We start from the raw sequence: 21,055 nt of genomic DNA, 5'->3' as shown, positions 1-21,055 counted from the left end.
GGACTAATGGACCACAGCTACCAAGGCCTCCACTGGACTGAGTCCAGTACAGCTAGATGGTGCCTGGCTACCACCACTGACTGCTCTGACTGGGATCACAATAGAGGGTCCTGGACAGAGCTGGAGAAGGATGTAGAACAGAATTCTAACTCACAAAAAAAGACCAGATTTACTGGCCTGACAGACTGGAGAAATCCCGAGAGTATGGCCCCTGGACACCCTTTTAGCCCAGTGGTGAAGCCCCTCCCGAAATTCACCATTCAGCCGGGGATTGGACAGCCCCATAAAACAAAACAGGACTAATGAGGCACAGCAGTCCAGAGACAAGGGCTAGAAGGCAGGAGGGGACAGGAAAGCTGGTGATAGGGAACCCAAGGTTGAGAAGGGACAGTGTCGACATGTCATGGGGTTGTTAACCACTGTCATAGGGCCATATGTGTACTGTTTAATGAGAAACTATTTGTTCTGCAAACCTTCATTTAAGGTACAAAAAAAAAAAAAAGAATTATCTATGAGATCAAATTGACAACAGTAACTCAAAAGGTTTGATGGGAAGCCTAGGGGACAGTGAGTTGAAGATAATGGTGATGGAATAGTTTGGAAAAGGATAGTGAGAATAGCAGCACAACTGGAAGAATGTAATCGATGTCACTGAATTGTACGTGTAGAAACTTTCAAAATGGTGTAACTTTGGCTATGTGTATTTTCACCAAAAAAAGGTCCTCAAGGTCGAGAAGGGAGAGTGTTGACATGTCGTGGCGTTGTTAACCAATGTCATAAAACAATATGTGTACTGACTGTTTAATGAGAAACTATTTATTCTGTAAAAAAGTACAATAAAAAAAAAAGAAAAAGAAACCCACACACAACACTAAAGCCACCACTCCTCTTCCCAAAGGGCATTCTGTAGAACCTCCTTCTGCGGTACACTGACAGTTGTACGTCACAGGCTTTTGGGGAAAACTGGTAGAACAATTGACCATGGTTCATTACTATAGAACTTAGACTATTTAATGCTTATGTGCATTATGAACCTCCAGGAAGGGGGTGTAATACACAGGTTTCCAAACTTATTTTACCACAGGATCCTTTTTTTTGGCAGAGGGAGGAAGGTTTGGGGCCAAAATTCTAGGGCACACTTTGGAACATGCTCTTACCAACCTGTAGAGTTAATTTAATTTGTCACCAGCCACTAACACCTTAGTTTGATTGGTGGGGCATTGATAAGACTCACCGTCCACTCACCAGACAGGACACAAACTAGCCTGACTGTATGGGAGCTGCACACATCGGTGCAAGAGAGGACACCTTCCCTCCACAAAGTTGGAAGACGCCAAGCGCTCGCTGTGGGGGGCTGTGATATGGTAGCTGAGGGTGGCAGGACAGCAGAGGAAGGAGTGTAGAAACAAGCACCCTTGGGAGGGAGAAGCAGAGCCCTCAGATAATGTATGTGCTCTGGACCAAGCGTAAAAGTCTCAAAAGGCATCATAGGGTACATGAAGTGAGAGGCTTCCACAGAAATATTCTAAAACTAAGTGTGAATTCATATATCCTTAACATTATTCATAGCATAAAATCATATTACTTTCACAACATGTGGTGCTAAAGAAAGGAAAGTTTTATTTTTCAACGTTTTTATGGTGAAGTATAATATATATGATTAGGCATAATACGTGTCCACCACCTCTCTGTTTGTCTTACTGTGGTGGTTTGCCTACCGCTGCGATGCTGGAAGCTATGCCACTGGTATTTCAGATACCACCAAGGTCACCCATGGTGGACAGGTTTCAGACTAAGAGACTAGGAAAAAAGGCTTGGAAATGTACTTCTGAAAATTAGCCAGTGGAAACCGAATGGATCGCAACAGAATACTGTCCGACATAGTACTGGAAGAAGAGCCCCTAGGTTGGAAGACACCACAATGGACTCAAACATGCCAAGCACGTGAAGACAGCACAGGACTGGGCAACATTTTGTTATGTTGTACATAGGGTCGCCCCAAGTCAAAGCTGACTTGACAGCAACTAACAACTATAATAATGTGTAGCGCTGCGTATCCCCAAGATGCAGTCACGGGCAGTTCTCCGAGGGCCCGAGTGGAGGCACAGAGTTTGGCCGTGACATGGAGCTCATCGCCGCTACCCCCCGGACTGAAGGAGTCTGGACGCCCGGCCACTGGCGGGCTGGTTCGTGGAGGCCAAGTTCAGGGTGTTTGTGCACTGGGGTGTGCGCTCGGCGCCAGCCTGGGGCAGTGAGCGGTTCTGGTGGCAGTGGAAGGGCGAAGGGCGGTCCCAGTATGAGTTCTTCGTGAGGAACAACTGCACCCCCAGCTTCAGCTATGCCGACTTCGGGCCGCAGTTCGTGGCCACCTTCTTCCACCTGGAGGACTGGGCCAAACTCTTCCGGGCGGCGGGGGCCAGGTATGTAGTCCTGACCACAAAGCACCACGAAGGCCTCACAAACTGGCCGAGTCTGGTGTCTTGGAACTGGAACTCTCAGGACCTGGGACCCCGTTGTGATTCTGGGAACAGCTCTTCGGAAGAAGAACATACTCTATGGACTTTATCATTCACTCTTAGAGTGGTTCCATCCACTCTATCTACTTGATAAGAAAAATGGTTTCAAGACACACTATTTTGTGAATTGGAAAACCATGCTGGAGCTATATGATCTCATTAATAGGTACAAGTGTGACTCAATTTGGTCTGACGGAGAGTGGGAATGTCCTGATACTTACCGGAACTCCACAGATTTTCTTGCTTGACTCTACAGTGATAGCCCAGTCAAGGATCAGGTAAATTACCAGTGGGGTCACCATGGAGGATTCTACAACTGTCAAGATAAACACATGCCAGGGAGCTTGCCAGATCACAAGTGGGAGCTATGCACCTCCGTGGACAAGTCATCCTGGGGCTATCATCGCAACATGAGGATTGCAAGCATTGCAAGCGAAGAGGACATCATTTTGGAACTGGTTCAGGCAGTAAGTCTGGGAGGCAACTATCTTCTCAACATTGGACCAGCTAAAGATGGAGTGATTGTTTCCATCTTCAGAGAAAGGCTTCTTGCTGTTGGAAGTGGCTGAGCACCAGCAGGGAGGCTATCTGTTCCTCTAAGCCTTCGAGGGTGCATGCAATCAGATAAGAACATGACATCTGTCTGGTATACCTTGAAAGGCCCAGATGTTTATGCCATTTTACTGCACTGGCCAAAAAATGGAATATTACATCTTGCATCCCCTAAAACTACCTGGACTACAAAGGTAACAGTGGTGGAACTCGAAGCCAATCTGAAATGGTCTCAAGATCCTGTCCAAGGCCTCCTCATCTCCCTGCCTCAGTTGCCACCCGCTGCTCTCCGGTAAATTTTGCTTGGACTCTCCAGCTGATGAGAGTGGAGTGACTGATTTGAGTTCCAGAGGAAAGGGACACTATTTGCTGATCCCTGCTAAGGATAAAGAATAAACCAAGTCACACTGTGCCTGTGCGAGGAGGTGGACTGGATTTGACAAGCTATTTATTTAGCGTCAATTGTCACCAACTCTTCCCCCACCCCTCCCAAAGGGCTGGGGAGCCTGGAGGGGGAGGAAAAGGCTTAAGGGGGTTACTGGTCAATTCTAAAGCAAACTAAGAGCTCTTAAATTCAATCTACAATGATACTGTTAAGGAAGTGAATGTGATTCTGCCCTGTGCCTTTTTAAATATGATCAAATAAGTAAATTTATATGTCAAATCATTTCTGTCAAAAAACCCAGTAATAACGTGTGTGTGCAAACACACAGAAAAATTCATAAAATGCTAGTGTGACCACCAGCCAGGTCAAGAATCAGAACATTGCCAGTAGCTCACACACACACACACACACACACACACACACACACACACACACACACACACACACACACCCACCCCTCCCCATGGCCCTTCCCTATCATGCATACCAGGTGTCATCCCCATCCTGGCTTTTCTGATAATAATTTCCTTGCCTTTTTTTTTTTTTAAATAGTTTTACTACTACGTTACCCTAAATAATATACTTTCGAACTTTTTATGGATTGAACAGACATTTTGTGTCTGGATCCTTTCCTTCAACATTGTATTTGTGAGGTTCATCCATGACATGTGTTGGAAGGTGTTCACCAATTTTCCTTGCTGTGTAGAATTTTCCACAATTTATCCAGTCTACTGTTGATGGCAATTGGCTATCATAAATAATGCTGCTGTGAACATCCATGCACGTGTATCCAGGTGCACACGCACATAAATGTGTATAGGGTATATATATCAAGGAGTGGAATTTCTGAGTTATGGATTATAATCTAACTTCAATTTTACTAGATATTGCCAAATTGCTTTCCAAAAGAGGTTGTGTCAATTTATATTCCTACCAGCGGTGTGTGTGAGCGTTCTTGTCCCCCTACGTCTTAACACCTAGGTACGTCAAAATTTTTGTTCATCTGGTGTGTGTAGTAACTGTTCACTGTGATCTTACTTCTGATTTTCCTGACTACTAACGAAATTGAGCCCCTTTTTGTACACTTGCTTCTCACATTTCATGCAGGGCCTGCTTAAATCTCTTGTCCATTTTTCTACGGAATTGACTTTCCTCCTCTCATAGGTTTGTAGGGGTTCTTCACGTACTATGAATAATAATCCATGCCAGTCACTCTGTGACATCTTCACTCCCTCTGTGGCGTCTTTTAAAGAACTGCAGTTCTTCATTTCAAGGTAGTTGAACTTATCAATCTTATCCTTTATGGCTAATGCATTTTGAGTCTTGTTTGAAAATCTTTACCTTGAGGCCATGAAGAATAACGTATATTCTAAAAGTTTATAGTTTTGCCTTTAACATTTAAGTCCAATAAACCCGAAACCAAGTTTTCTGCATGATGTAAGGTAGAGTCCAAGTTCTTCTGTTTCTCTTTCTCTTTCTCCCTTGGACTTTACCCTTCCATCCCCTCCCTCTTCCACACAGTGGCCAACAGCCATCGTATGAAATGACTGTTCTTTCCTCACTCATCAAACAGTGCCCTTTGTAACCAAGTATCTATATATGTGTAGATCTGTTTCTGGCTTCTTCTGTTTCATGGAAATGTAAGTTTTTGATGGAAAAGGAGATGGAATTAAGGATAATTTCAAGTTTGGGACAATCAGTAGTCTCAATAGGGGATTTACCAACACCTTGAGCAGTGGATTCCCAAGAACGAGGGGAAGGATAAGAAGCTAAGAGAAATGCCTTTACAAATTGTTGTTGTTAGCTGCCATTGAGCTGACTCCGACTCATGGCGATCCCATGTGTTGTATAGTAGAAATGCTCCATAGGGTTTTCAGCCAAGAAAATCTTTACAGAAGCAGTTCACCATGTCTTTCTTGTGCAGAGCCACTGGGTGGGTTCGAACCGCCAACCTTTAGTTTAGCAGCCAATCACAAACCACTTGCACCACCTAGGCTCCTCCTTTTTATAAATTGTAAATTAGCAAAGTTAAAAAAAAAAAGATAACTGCCCAGCTATGGCAGGTGTTTGATAAAGTAGGTTCCCATACGCTGCTGGTAAAATGGGTAAATATTTTGGGAGAGAAATTTCTCAGTATATACTAAAAACTTATATTACTTGATTTAGTAATTTCATTTGTGGGCATCTATCCTAAGGAAATGGAGCCCTGGTGGTGCAGTGGTTAAGTGCTTGGCTGCTAACCAAAAGGCTGGCAGTTTGAATCCACCAGCTGCTCCTTAGAAACCCTATGGGGCAGTTCTACTCTGTCCTATAGGGTCGCTATGAGTCACAATCGACTTGACAACAACGAGTTTGTTTGTTTTTATCCTAAGGAAATACTCAATAATACATAAAAAGTTTCATGCACAAAGGTTTTTATTATTTATAATAATAAAAATTAGAAGTGTCCTAAATATTCAGTCAGGCTGGATGCTTAAGTAAATTATGGTGCATCCCTACAATGGAATATTAATTAAAAACTACAATGATGTTTATGATGAGATTTTTAAAACCTGGGGAAATGATTGCCCACACTGCTAAGGAAAAAAAAAAAGGATGTAAAGTCATACATTATTGTTGTTAGGTGCCGTTGAGTTGGTTCTGACTTATAGTGACCCCATGTACAACAGAACGAAACACTGCCCAGTCCTGCGCCATCCCCACAATTGTTGTTCTGCTTGAGCCCATTGCTGCAGCCACTGTGTCAATCCATCTCCTTGAGTGTCTTCCCTACTCATATATACAATAAAATCCCAAACAAGTAAGAGTGAAAATGCATGAATTATGGGTATTTTTCTTTTCTGATAAATTTCTGTATTTTCTACAATGATCATGCACTTTTTCCCTTCTTTTGCTTTACCGTATTAAAAAAAAAAGACTATTAACATATTACATGTTTCTTGCAATAAGTTAAATTACAGAGGGTTATGTAGAAAAGTGTGACAACCCCACCAGCAATGTATGAAGGTTCCAATTTCTCCACATCCTCAAAAACACTTATTATTATCTGTCTTCTTTATTATAGCCATCCTAGTAGGTGTGAAGTAGTATCTCACTGTGATTTTGATTTCCCTAATGAAGGGCCCTGGTGGCATAGTGTTTAAGAGCTTGGCTGCTCACCAAAAGGTCAGCAGTTTGAATCTACCAGCTGCTCCTTGGAAACTTTATGGGGCAGTTCTATTCTGTCCTATAGGGTCGCTATGATCAGAATCGACTAGAAGGCAAAGGGTTTGGTTTGGTTTTGGTTAATGACTAATGATGTTGAGCATCTTTTCATTTGCTTATTGGCATTCATATATCTTCTTTGGAGAAGTGTCTATTAAAATCCTTTGCTAATTTTAAAGTTGAGTTATTTGTATTTTTATTATCGAGTTGTAAGAGCTCTTTATATGTTCTGTATACAAGTCCATTATTAGATATATAATTTGCAAATATTTTATCCCATTCTGTGAGTTGTCTTTTCACTTTCTGTACAGTGACATTTTAAGTACAAAAGTTTAAAATTTTATCTTTTTTTTCTCTTAGTGCTTGTGCTTTTGGTGTCATATCTAAGAAATCATTGCCTAGTCCATAGTTACGAAGATTTACTCTTAGGCTTTCTTCTACGATTTTTATATTACTAGTTCTTATATTTAGGTCTATGATTAATTTTGAGTTAATTTTTGCATTTAGTGTGAGGTAGGGGTCCAACTTTACTCTTTGCATGTGGATATCCAGATGTCCCAGCATCATTTGTTGAAAATACTATTCTTTTCCCACTGAAATGTCTCTGTACACTTTTCAAAAATTAATTGACCACAAATATAAAAGTTTATTTTTGGACTCTCAGTTCTATTCCATTGATCTATCTGTCTGTCCTCATGCCAGTACCACACTGTCTTGATTACAGCACATGTGTAGTAAGTTTTTATACAGGGAAGCGTGAGTACTTTGTTCTTGTTTTTCAAGATTGTTTTGGTTACTCTGGGTCCCTTGTAAATTGTATAATCAGCTTGTCAATTTCTGCAAAAAAGCCAGCTGTCATTTTGCTAGGATTGTGTTTATTCTATTGGTAAATTTAAGGAGTATTACCATCTTAAAAATATGAAGTTTTTGATCCATGAATATGGAATGTCTTTCAATTTATTTGGATTTCTTCCATGTTTTGTAGTTTTCAGTGTACAAGTCTTGGACTTTTGTTAAATTTATTCATAAATATTTTATTTCTTTTAGTGCTGTTGTAAATGAAATTGTTTTCTTAATTTTATTTTTCAGATTGTCTATTGCTAATATTTAGAAAAACAATTGATTTTTGTATATTGATCTTCTCTCCTGCACCCTTGCTGAATGTATTTATTAGTACTAATAGTTTTTTAGTAAATTCCTTAGGATTTTCTATATACAAGATGATGTTATCTGCAAATGTTGATAGTTTTACTTATTCTTCTTCTATTTGGATGTCTTTCATTTCTTTTTATTGTCTAATTGCACTGGTTAAAACCTCCAGTACAAGTTTAAATAGATGTGGTAAGGGTGGGAATCCTTGTCTTTTTCCTGATCTTAGGGGCAAAGCATTCAGTCTTTCACCATTAAGTATGATGTTAACTGTGGGAGTTTTGTAGGTGTCCTTTATTAGATTGAGAAAGTTCCCTTCTATTCCTATTTTTTGAGTGTTTTTATCGTGAAATGTTGTTGGATTTTTTCAAATGCTTTTTCTCTGTCTAGTGAGATAATCATGGGTGTTTTTCCTTTATTCTATCAATATGATGTTTATATTGATAGATTATTTTTATGTTGAGCCAACACTGCATTCTTGGGATAAATCCCACTTGGTTATGTTGTACAGTACTTTTATATATGTTGCTGAATTCAGTTTGCTAGTATTTTGTTGAAGATTTTTGCGTCTTTATTCATAAGGTATACTGGAAGGTAGTTTCCTTTTTTTGAGACGCCTTTGTATGGTATGGTAACGGTAATACTGGCCTTATAAAATGAGTTGGAAAGTGTTCCCTCCACTTCTATTTTTTGGAAGAGTTTATGCAGGATTGGTATTAATTCTTTAAATATTTCATAGAATTCACTAGTGAAGCCATTTGGTCGAGGGCTTTTCTTTGTGGAAGTCTGTAAATTGCTAATTCAATCCCCTTACTTGTGATTGGTCTCTTCAGATTTTCTATTTCTTCTTGAGTCAATAGCTTGTGCTGGTCTAGGATCTATCCACTTCATCTAAGCTATCTAATTTATTTCCATACAGTTGTTCACAATATTCCCTTTTATCCATTTTAATTTCTGTGAGGTCAGTAGTTATGTCCCCTCTTTCATTCTTTAATTTTAGCTACTTGAGTCTTTTCTCCTTTTCTCTTGGTCAATGTAGCTAAACATTTGTCAGTTTTGTTGTGGACCATGTATCACTTTTATAAGAAGACATATGAAGTGAGGGGTACATTCATCCAGGAAACTACCGCTCTTCCACGCAGACAGAAGAGAGAAGGCTGACTCCCTGGGAAAAGGGAAAAAGCACAACTCCTGCTTTGGGGACAGCAGGAAGGCAGAGCACTACAGTGAGACAGCATGTTAAAATGAGTGGGATTACATAAGAATCTGTTTTCTAAGTCTTGGTTTATGTCTTTTAAGCATGAGTTTGAGGGTTAGCAAACCCAAGACTATTTAGAGAACACAAAAACTCAAAAGCAAAACAAAAACAAGAGAAAACATATACTCATAGTTTGAAATTTGGCAGAAGAAATCAAGTAGAATGACAACTTAAGAATGTCCTTGGAATGTGATAGAAAGCCATTTGCACCTTCAAATTAAAAAAAAGAAGGAAGATGAAGTGGATTTTCTTGAAAATATTATGCTGAGCGAAATACGTCAGTCACAATAGGACTTATATTGTATGATCCACTGATATGAAATAGGTAAATGTATGGAGACCAAAATTTATTAGTGCTTAGCAGAGGTGGGAGGAGGGACGAAGGAGGAGTCTTTGCTCAGAGGGCACTGAGTGTCTTTTAATGGTGGTAGAATAATTTGGAAATGGATAGTGATGATAGTTGTACAACGTGGTGAACATAACCTATGTCATTGAATTGTACATGTAAAAAATGTTGAATTGGCAAATGTTTTATTATATATATATTTTAGCACAATAAAACAATTTAAAAAATAGCAAAGGGTAATCCCCAGAAATGGAGATGAGAGGATAATAAGATAAACTCCAGCTTTTGTTGCCTCATTCCCCTAACTGCCAATATGGTTGACTCCAAGTATGTCCATAATCCCCATCACCACCACCACCATCTCTGCCTGGAGTGGTACGTAAGGTGAAGCCTGGGATATGAGGGGCCACCTCAGGGAGTTGGTGCCTTAGTGACTTGCCAGCAGTGAAGGGCCGTGAGCTGTGTGTAGACCAAGCACCAGCGACAGAAGAAAGCATGGTCCCAGGGCCACTGTGTCTGATACCGTAACTCACCGATACTGTTTTTGCCGTGTTTCCAGTTCCTTACGTCTGTGCTGCTTGAGAATGTGAATTTGGTCATCTCGGGCCAATTTTGCTGTCAAGAAAGGCAAGTATGAGAAGAGCCTAAGAAAGAATGTTAACGATGTCCAATATGCAGGGCCCCCTTACGCATTCTGCCCCATGCTGGATGCATAACATACACTATCTCATGTAAGCCACAGAACACTCTCCCCTATTTCATGGCAAGGAAACTGTGGCATGGATTTCATGGCAAGGAAACTGTGGCATGGGGAGGTTGAACAGCTTTTCTCTTGAACCTCGACCAAGGTCACACATCTCATTAGTGAATTTTCAACAAAAGGCTCAAATCCCATGCTCTCAATAACTCCCTTTACAAAAGACAAATCCAGTTCGTCATCCTCCTGCCAACCCACTTGTCGAGCCTCAGGATACCTCCACCTTAGGGCTCATAGAACAACGTTCAGGCTCAGGAGCCAGGCTTGGTTCCCATTCGGCTTTACAGGGACCTTGGGCCTTGATTTTCTGGCCCTCTCTGGTGAATGTGTACATGCCCATGTCTGGCTTGCCTGTCCATCTCTGCTCAGGGCCTCTGACAGCCTTCACTCTGCAAAGAAACATGGGGCCCAGGGACAGAGCTGCCTTTCACTCCAGAGGAAAGGGAGTTTATGGTTCTTGGTGGATTTTTTTTTTCAGACCACTTTGGAACAGTTCACTCCTCTCCCCTGTGCAGTTCTTATACTTCTTATGCCACAAACAGCAGTGACTGGGCTTCAGCGTTGTCTTGAGAGAGGGGCAGGGACTTTTGGCTCTCATGTTCCTCACTCTGCTTAATGAAAAAATCTGTGACTTAAGATCCAATACACAGATCCCAACACTGTTGCGTTTCCTGTAGTGCCTACATGGAGGGCTGAGCAAGAAGCTCGATTCTGAAACAGTGCAGTGACCTAGAGTGTGGGCTGTAGAAGAGACACAGCTGGGCTGGACTTGGTCCTGGTCACTTAAAGCTAAGTGACCTTGAGCAAGTTGCCTTGGCCTCCTCCTATGTAAAATGAGGACAATAGTACCTATGTATCAGAGGCATGGTGGGAATTTAATGAGAGACTGCAGCAGAGCACTCACACTGTGCTAAGCACACATAAGACCAAACCCGCTGCTGTTAGGTCGATTCGGACTCATAACGACCCTATAGGACAGAGTAGAACTGCCCTATAGAGTTTCCAAGGGGCGCCTGGTGGATTCCAACTGCCAACCTTTTGGTTAGCTGCCGTAGCTCTCAACCATTACACCACCAGGGTTTCCGAGCACACATAAGTGCCCAATAAATGGGAAAACCAGTTATTACCATCATTCTTATAATTGTACTGGGCCGGAGGTTTCCCTCCCTCCCCCTAAGCCCAAGCTTCGGGGCATCTCATCTCTTAGCTCCCTCTGCTGCCATGTCTCATGTCAGAAGTGAGGCAGTTGGCTAAGGGCAGTGTCGCGCTTCTCTGGGCCTTTAGAAAACAAGAAGTTGTATCATCATCACTCTATATACGGTTGTTTAAGGTTGTTTAAGGTCAAGCCAGTGATGACTCACAGTCGATGGAGTCCTGGGTGGGAGGAGACTGGAGCATCTCCCTCCAAAATAGGGGAACTATCACATGCTTCTCCAGCTACTTGTGGTGAGGGAGCCGGTATGAAAAACTTCCATTCTATCACAGACTGGTATTTTTGTAAAATGTAATAAAAATTAATTGCTAGGAAAAGGACATTCAAAATACAAGCTGAGCCAGGGTTTTTAGTATTAGATTAAATAATCAATTATTCTGTCAAATTGTTATAAAAGTTTCTAAATGCCCACGCTCAGTCTCTGTACTTACCCCATTGCAGACCAGTACCCACAGTTCAAAAAGAACATTTCAAGATCTATCCTGAAGTACAATGCTGTTAGTGATAGGATGGTATCCATAAGCCTACAACGAAGACCAGTTAATACAACTATTATTCAAATTTACGCACAACTAAGGCCAAAGATGAAGAAATTGAAGATTTTTACCAGCTTCTGCAATCTGAAATTGATCGAACATGCAATCAGGATGCATCGATAATTACTGGTGATTGGAACGTGAAAGTTGGAAACAAAGAAGAAGGATCGGTAGTTGGAAAATAATGGCCTTGGTGACAGAAATGATGCCGGAGACCACATGATAGAATTTTGCAAGACCAATGACTTCTTCATTGCAAATACCTTTTTTCACCAACATAAATGGCCACTATACACATGGACCTTGCCAGATGGAATACATTGGAATCAAATCGACTACATTTGTGGAAAGAGAAAAGCCCAATATCATCAGTTAGAACAAGGCCAGGGGCCGACTGTGGAACAGACCATCAATCGCTCATATGCAAGTTCAAGTTGAAACTGAAGAAAATTAGAACAAGCCCACGAGCCAAAGTACAACCTTGAGTATATCCCACCTGAATTTAGAGACCATCTCAAGAATAGATTTGATGCATTGAACCCTAATGACTGAAGACCAGATGAGTTGTGGAATGACATCAAGGACAGCATACATGAAGAAAGCAAGAGGTGATTAACAGACAGGAAAGAAAGAAAAGACCAAGATGGATGTTAGAAGAGACTCTGAAACTTGCTCTTGAATGTCGAATAGCAAAAGTAAAAGGAAGAAATGATGAAGTGAAAGAACTGAACAGAAGATTTCAAAGTGAAGCTCGAGAAGACAAAGTAAAGTATTATAATGACATGTGCAAAGAGCTGGAGATAGAAAACCAAAAGGGAAGAACACGCTCGACATTCCTCAAGCTGAAAGAACTGAAGAAAAAATTCAAGCCTCAAGTTGCAATAGTGGAGGATTCTACGGGGAAAATATTAAATGGCACAGGAGGCAGCAAAAGAAGATGGAAGGAATATACAGAGTCATTATACCAAAAAGAATTGGTCGACGTTCAACCATTTCAAGAGGTAGCACATGATCAGGAACCGATGGTACTGAAGGAAGAAGTCCAAGCTGCCCTGAAGGCAATGGTGAAAAACAAGGCTCCAGGAATTGACGGAATATCAATTGAGATGTTTCAACAAACGGATGCAGCACTGGAAGTGCTCGCTGGTCTATGCCAAGAAATTTGGAAGACAGCTACCTGGCCAACTGACTGGAAAAGATTCATATTTATGCCTATTCCCAAGAAAGGTGGTCCAACCGAATGTGGAAATTATCGAACAATATCAGTAATATCACATGCAAGTAAAATTTTGTTGAAGATCATTCAAAAGAGGCTGCAGCAGTAAATCAACAGGGAACTGCCAGAAATTCAGGCCGGATTCAGAAGAGGATGTGGAACTGGGGATGTATCACTGCTGATGTGAGATGAATCCTGGCTGAAAGCAGGGAATACCAGAAAGATGTTTACCTGTGTTTTATTGACTATGCAAAGGCATTTGATTGTGTGGATCATAAGAAATTATGGATAACATTGCGAAGAATGGGAATTCCAGAACACTTAATTGTGCTCATGAGGAACCTGTACATAGATCAAGAGGCAGTTGTTTGGACAGAACAAGGGAATACTGCGTGGTTTAAAGTCAGGAAAGGTGTGTGTCAGGGTTGCATCCTTTCACCATACCTATTCAATCTGTATGCTGAGTAAATAATATGAGAAGCTGGACTATATGAAGAACAGGGCATCAATACTGGAGAAAGACTCATTAACAACCTGCACTATGCAGATGACACAACTTTGCTTCCTGTGAAAGCCAAGAGGACTTGAAGCACTTACTGATGAAGATCAAAGACCACGGCTTTCAGTATGGATTACACCTCAGCATAAAGAAAACAAAAATCCTCACAACTGGACCAATAAGCAACATCATGAAAAATGGAAAAAAGACTGATGTTGCCAAGGATTTCACTTTACTTGGATCTACAATCAACATCCATGGAAGCAGCAGTCAAGAAATCAAAAGACGCATTGCATTGGGCAAATCTGCTGCAGAAGACCTCTTTAAAGTGTTGAAAAGTGAAGATGTCACTTTTAAGACCCAAGCCATGGTATTTTCAATTGCATCATATGCATGTGAAAGCTGGACAATGAATAAGGAAGACCAAAGAAGAACTGATGCCTATGAATTGTGGTTTTGGCAAAGAATATTGAATATATCATGGACTGCCAAAAGAATGAGCAAATCTGTCTCAGAAGAAGTACAACCAGAATGCTCCTTAGAAGCAAGGATGGCGAGACTATATCTTACATACTTTGGACATGTGTCAGGAGGGACCTGGAACCGACTCGATGGCACCTAACAACAACAAGAACATCCACAGTTCTCAGACCACACTCTAAGCCACTCTGGCTCAGGCACCTCTGGCCTGAGGCAGCTCCAGGCCTTGGGCCTGTGATTATTTTTTTTTTCTCCTTTTTTTTTTTTTAATTGCACTTCAGGTGAAGGCTTACAGAACATATAGTCTCATTAAACAGTAGTACACATATTGTTTTATGACATTGGTTAACAACCCCACAACATGTCAATCCTCTCCCTTCTCGACCTTTTTTTTTTTGGTGAAATTATACATATCCAAAGATACACCATTTCAAAAATTTCTACATGCACAGTTCAGTGACATTGACTACGCTCTTCCAGTTGTGCTGCTATTCTCACTTTAGATGAAGGCTTACAGAACAAAATAGTTTCTGATTTAACAGTACACATGTTGCCCTATGACAATGGTTAACAACCCCACAACACATCAACACTATCCTTACTCAACCTTGGGTTCCCTATCACCAGCTTTCCTGTTCCCTTCTGCCTTCTGGGCTTGTGATTATTATTAGCTGCTAGGTACCACTTAGTTGGATCTGACTCATGGCGACCCCATGCACAACATACAAAATGTTTCCTGGTCCTGCACTATCAGCGTTGTTGATATGCTTGAGTCCATTGCTGCTGCCATTATGTATTTTGAATGTCTTCCAACCTAGGGGGCTCAGCTTCCAGTACTATGTTGTTGTAAGGTGCAGTCGAGTTGGTTCTGACTCGTAGCAATCCTATGTACAACAGAATGAAACACTACCTGGTCCTGCACCATCTTCACAATCGTTGTTAAGCTTGAACTCATTGTTGCAGCCACTATGTCAATCCATCTTGTTGAGGGTCTTCCTATTTTTCGCTGACCCTCTATTTACCAAGCATGATGTCCTTTTCCAGGGACCGATCCCTCTTGATAATGTATCCAAAGTATGTGGGACGTAGTCTCGCCATCTTTGCTTCTAAGAAGCATTTTGACTGTATTTCTTCCAAGATTTGTTTGTTCTTTTGACAGTCCATGGTATATTCAATATTCTTTGCCAGCACCATAATTCAAAGGCATAAGTTCTTCTTCACTCTTCCTTATTCATTGTCCAGCACTATATTGGACAATATTCTGTTGTGATCCATAGAATTTTCATTGGCTGATTTTTGGAAGTAGATCACCAGCCTTGCTTCCTAGTCCATCTTACTCTGGAAGCTCCACTGAAACCTGCCCACTGCTGAAAACTGCTGGTATTTGAACTGGGGCCCAAAGATCAAGAGGACACATCTGCATTTTCCCCTGAGGATGTAAAGCCAGCTACTAAGGGAGGCTTAAGGCCACTGAAGGCAAAATGAATATTAATCGTAACAGTGACAGCTGTCCCTGTCTCTATGGGCACTGTTTTAGGTACTCTCCATTCATCATCTCTAATTTACCTCAGGGAACTGGCCTTTCTCTGGGGCACCTGAGCTCTGAACAACTGAATCTCTTCAGATATGAATAAGTCAGAACAGGTAGAATTGCAACATGCTAAGTTTCAACAGTTACATTTCTCCTGGCCCTGAGGGTGTTGGGACATTCCTCCTAATGACTCATGTAACTTCCAGGAACATGGCAGGATGACAGAGTCTGGACTTAGTGCAACAGAGTTCAGAGAGCAGATTTCAAAAGACTGATGTGGAGTGTCTTCATGAAGCTGTCCCATCACATAGATGCTCTGGATGCCGGAGACCACAGTGAGAGCTTCTGACTTTTATGTTCACCCAAGATGCAGTGGTGAAATATGAGATTTAAGAGGTTACCTTGGGGTGAACAATTGAATTGCCTGTGGGCTGGGTTCCCTCATTTTCAGGTTGTCCAAACCATTGGTTATTGAACATGTGGTGGCTGGAAGATGGCCACAAATTCTCTAACACTCCTTGCATCAAAGGTGGGGTCTGTCACCTCTCCTGAATGTAGGTGGGCTCTGTGACTGCTCTGACCAACAGAATATGGAGAAGCTACACTGTGCTGGTCTCCAGGCACAGGCCTTAAGAGATTGGCAGTGTCCACTTTCTTTTAGAATACTTGCTCTTGGAAGGGAGCCACCATGGAGAAGTGCAAGTATGCTGAGGCCACCATGCTATGAGGAAGCCCAAGCCATGTGGAGAAGAAGCCATGTGGAGAAGAAGCCTTAAAGAATGAGATGCTATGTGAAGAGAAAGAGACCAAGGAGAACTAAAATGCTCAACATGAAAGAGAAGAAACCTTCTTAGAAGTGAATCCTCAAGCCCCTCCGCCTCAGCAGATGAACTGCCCAGCTGAGCCTTTCCCAAATTCCTAACCCACAAAATCATGGCTTGGTAAAATGTAATGGTTGTTTAAAGTCACTAAGATGGTTACACAGCAATAGATAAGTGGATCGTGCTGGAGAGCTTCTATGTGCCCCTCCAGACTCAGCCTTCTCTACCCTGTCTGCCTCTAAAGGTGACTGGAATAGATTGCCCCAGTGGGTTCCCACTGGGTTCAGACAATGGGGATCCTGACTGGAGCCTGAAGGGCATTGGAAAAGTGAGGTTATTCCCCAGCTCCTCTCTGCAGTGTCCCCCAGGCTATCTGAATCTCTGCTGAAGGCCACAGCTCCTCCCCAGGGAGCTCTCTCTCCAGGACCCTCTTTTTCTGGATTCTGGCATTCCTTCTCCCCTGCGCTTCCCCCTCATCTCATCAGGACTAGTGGTAGCAATGGCCTGTGGTTCCCCTACACCTTTCTAAATAGTCCCTTTCTTATACGCTGTTTGAATTATCCTAATTTGAGTGTGCCATCTGCTTCTTGATATGAAGATCTACAAGAGTCTATGGGAAGAAGTGCTACACACCTGAGTCCTTGGTTGTGGTGGGGGAGGGGTGGGCAAGAAGGAGATTTGTAGCTAGTGTCTTTCAACTACTGGAAAGCAGAATAGCCCTGTCTATGACCTTCCACATTCTGGCCATCACAAAGCAAAATGTGTTTTGTGATCTTTTTTCCTGCCATGAGGTACAGGGACAAAGATCCTCTTAGCTCCAATCATTCAGCTCAGAAATATTCCTGAAATTTGGTTTCTTAAGTCAAATTCCATGTCAGAAACCATGGAATGTGGCCTGATAGATTAAGAACACCAGGTGGAGAAGAATTTTTCATTTGTCTCCATTCTCTTAGCTATAAAATGGAGATAACAATCATTCTTGTTTTACCCACCTCACTGAACTTGTGCGAAGAGCAAATGAACAAGTGATAGGGAATGCTTTGTCAACTAGGAAAAGTTAAAACCCTTTCATGAACGAATTATGTTATGTTTGTAATTTTTTTGGTGATATGTTTTTTCACTAATGGAATACATACTGAATCACTGGGTATTGGTAATCTTCTGTTATGTAATATAGCTTTTTTAATTAATATTATGTGGTACCCATATATACCAGTAAACTCTGAAGGTAAGACAGGTGGAATGAAGCAGGGATAAATTGTTGTTTCTTTTCAATTTTTGTTGTTGTTGTTGAGTGGAGCTTTTTAAAATGTGAGTTAACCCATACAGGCATCATTGCATAACTGCCTTTACAACTGATTGGCTGATCACATTGGATCACATCAAGGAGATTGAGCACATCACTGCATAACTGCCAATCTACATCATTACATAAATGCTAAACTCCATCATTACATAACTGCCAAACCACTGTGAATCATGGCCCAGTAAACCACTGTGAATCATGGCCCAGTAAACCACTGTGAATCATGGCCCAGTAAAGTGCACACACAACCTGAACCATCACAACAGGGTAATACAAATACCACACCTCCAAACCAATATGAGAGTACAGAAGGGGGGATATTGTGTAGTTCCTGCCTCCTGTAAAACTAAAACCCCAAAAGGAAGTGCTGTCATGGGAACAATACCACGGCAGTACGTTACTTCTTACCGCAAAACACATACTTACAGCTGAGAAACTGGAAGATAGGTCCTTGACGATTGCCGTATGTCATGCGGTATGTCAAGGATGCTACAATGTGTGCGTACACTATATTTCTCCTAAAAATACGTTTTTTGCATGCATATTACCTAATCCTGAAAACCACACCTACCCAATAACACAAAGAAAACAAGGCTTATCTCGCTGTTCAGAATTCTAAATGGCCAGAAACTGTAAGTGGTATTTATTTGTACTTATGTACATGAAGTACATCAAGGATGCGGGTTTACAATGTTTTTTGCCTGAAAATAACTTAAGCACTTGAAGATTACCTAATGCCGAATACTGTACCCTCACAATAATACAAAGGAAACAGTAAATGTACTTACAAGCCTTATCTCCACTGTAGAGAGAGAAAAAGACAAAGTCATTCACGGTCACTCCTCCCGGCTGCAACACCTCCTGCAACAAGCTCTCAGCACAACTACATGGCGCCGGCAAACTTCCTACCAGTTTACGCAGTTACAGGAGTCCCTGCCCTGACACCAAAAAACCAAAACCAAACCCACTGCCTTCGAGTTGGTTCCCGCTCATAGCGACCCTGTCAGCACGTACTAAAAATGTTACAAAAGCACACCTATAAACCCCAGAGGCGGGAAATGTGAGTGGTACATATGCGTATAACAGTATACATGAGAGGCATTATTAAACGCTATCCTCCTTATGATTATAGTGGATGCTTGGTATTTGGAGATTTATCATTCCAGGTTTAGGCTGTGAGCATGGAGTTGACTCACTTGTGCCAAAAGGCAGACTCTCTCGTGCAAAAGAGAGTCATTCAGGGAGACTGGCCTTAACGACCTCAGATGTCTGCATCTCTCTCCGATACTTCTTACCAGGCAAGCTGGGCCTCTTTACGAAGAATGACCTCCTGAGGAAGTGCCAGATTGGGGTCTTCACATTGGGAATCACGCTTATTAGGGTGGATTTTAGGTTCTTTCCTCTTTCAGCAGTAAATGAGAAATGGGGTTCAACGAATGTCCACATGAACACCGGGTCTGCCTTGTGGTCCCTCTAAGCAGGCACTCAGGCACTCCTGGTCAACCCCTTCACTTCCCAGGTCTGAGTGAGATGTCCTGGAGTCCAGACCCTACTGTGACCTCACAGTGGGCAGTCTGGACCTGGACATCTGTGAATCTGGAAAAGGCCACTTCAATGACCAAGTGAGGCACAACACTGACAACTGTAGAACTGCTCATCTACGTGTATGTCCCATGGATATTTGCTACTAGGGACCCTAGTTACCCTCTGATGAAAAGGGGGTCATGCTCCCTCACCTGTAGGATGGCAGGGCATGGCTGGCTGTGTGACAGGGGGCCGCTCACTCAACCTCTGGGCCGGGGCCTATTAATACACTGAGGAAGGCCACACCTTCTCTGCAGGTGCGCTGGATCACAGCGCTGGGGCACTGTGTTATTATTTCCACGAATAACAGTTCCTTGAGGAAGGAGGGACATCAAGCCCTTTCGGTTCCCGAGCAGCCCGGGGATGGAAGGGGCCCCAGGTGCTCACCTCGGCCGTCTCGCAGGACGATCTCGCCCTCGCCTGTGATCCAGCGGTAGCAGGGGAACTCAATGTAGTCCCCGTAGGGCGTCTTCAGTGTGATGTACTTCAGGTACCAGTCATCACGGAGCCAGTACTTGCGCTTCTCAATTTTGACCAGCTGGATCTCACCCAGCTCTTCATCCACTATCACATTGTAAGAATCGACCTGCAGAGGAGAAACGGCAGATCATAGTGGTGCAGGGTCCCCTGAGCCCTCATGTCACCGCTAGCCCATTTAACCAAGACATTCACTGGATTCCTGCTATTGACAAGGCCCCGTGCCAGGCCTTGCATGACAGAGATGAAAACCTAGTGAGGGACTCTGGTGTCTGCACACAGCTCAGGCTGGAGTACTGGACACTCCCAGGCAAGTGCCCATCCCTGCTACAACCTCGAGGCCCTGCTAGGCGAGGGTCCTTTTCAGCTGCCACTCTCACAGCAAGGGCAATGGAGGCTTCTGGCCCTTCTCCCCTGCCAGGCTGCAGGGACAAACTGGCTCTCACTCCTGGGCAGCCCTTTACCACTTGCAAAGGGCCCGCTGACAATTACTGTGGGTCCCCCACCACAATTTGGGAAGGGGGATGGAGTTATGACCTGTTTTACACCCCAGCTGCTAACCAAGCTGGACTTCACACCCAGGCTGTCCACTATAGCCATGTAATCTCTCTCTAGTCCTCAGCAGGGCAGCAACTAAGTGACCATGGAGAGGCTTAGATACAACCAAAGTAGCACAGACTCAAGTCCTCTGAATTCCAGCCCTTCGGGAACAACTGCAGTTCACCAGGCCAGCACAGTACTGCCATGAATCATCAGACCCAGGTTCTCACTACCTCTGTGGCTCTGGCGGTGGGTGGAGGCTGGCTGTGCTGCTGGAAGGTAGCACCCCAGGCCCGTGTGTGGCACTGCTCCCAGACCTCTGGGACGGAGCTGTCCTGGCCCCAGGAGATGGGCATCTCTGGGCAACCCTGACAGCTCCTAGACCATCTGCATCTCTGCAGCTTTCCACAGCAGACAGGGAGGAAGGATGAGCGGCACAGGTGCTCCAGGACGCGGAGGAAGGATGAGGGGCTCCAGCATCACATTAGGCGGTTCACTGACCAGCAGGTGCTCCAGGATGGGATGGTTCACTGACCAGCAGTTGCTCCAGCACAGGGAGAAAGGATGAGGGGCTCCAGCATCACATCGGGCGGTTCACTGACCAGCAGTTGCTCCAGGATGGGGAGGAAGGATAAGGGACTCCAGCATCACATCGGGCAGTTCACTGACCAGCGGGTGCTCCAGG

The 21,055-nt window shown here is 43.0% G+C and overlaps 1 protein-coding gene and 1 pseudogene across 1 annotated transcript in view; one reads left to right on the top strand and one right to left on the bottom strand.

The window, feature by feature from the left end:
* ALOX5 (arachidonate 5-lipoxygenase) overlaps positions 1–21,055 on the bottom strand; it is a 64,883-nt gene that overhangs the window by 37,208 nt on the left and 6,620 nt on the right. The window contains exons 2-3 of the mRNA XM_004387960.2: positions 19,741–19,939; positions 9,944–10,025 (exon numbers count right to left, since the gene is read on the bottom strand). Of these exons, the coding sequence (XP_004388017.1) occupies positions 9,944–10,025; positions 19,741–19,939 (281 nt within the window). The remainder of the gene's footprint in view (positions 1–9,943; positions 10,026–19,740; positions 19,940–21,055) is intronic.
* On the top strand, positions 2,065–3,522 carry LOC105756864 (tissue alpha-L-fucosidase pseudogene; annotated as a pseudogene).

Source organism: Trichechus manatus, unplaced genomic scaffold (genome assembly GCF_000243295.1).
Source record: "Trichechus manatus latirostris isolate Lorelei unplaced genomic scaffold, TriManLat1.0 scaffold00200, whole genome shotgun sequence".
NCBI lineage: Eukaryota > Metazoa > Chordata > Mammalia > Sirenia > Trichechidae > Trichechus > Trichechus manatus.
This window is presented reverse-complemented; position numbering and strand designations above follow the sequence as displayed.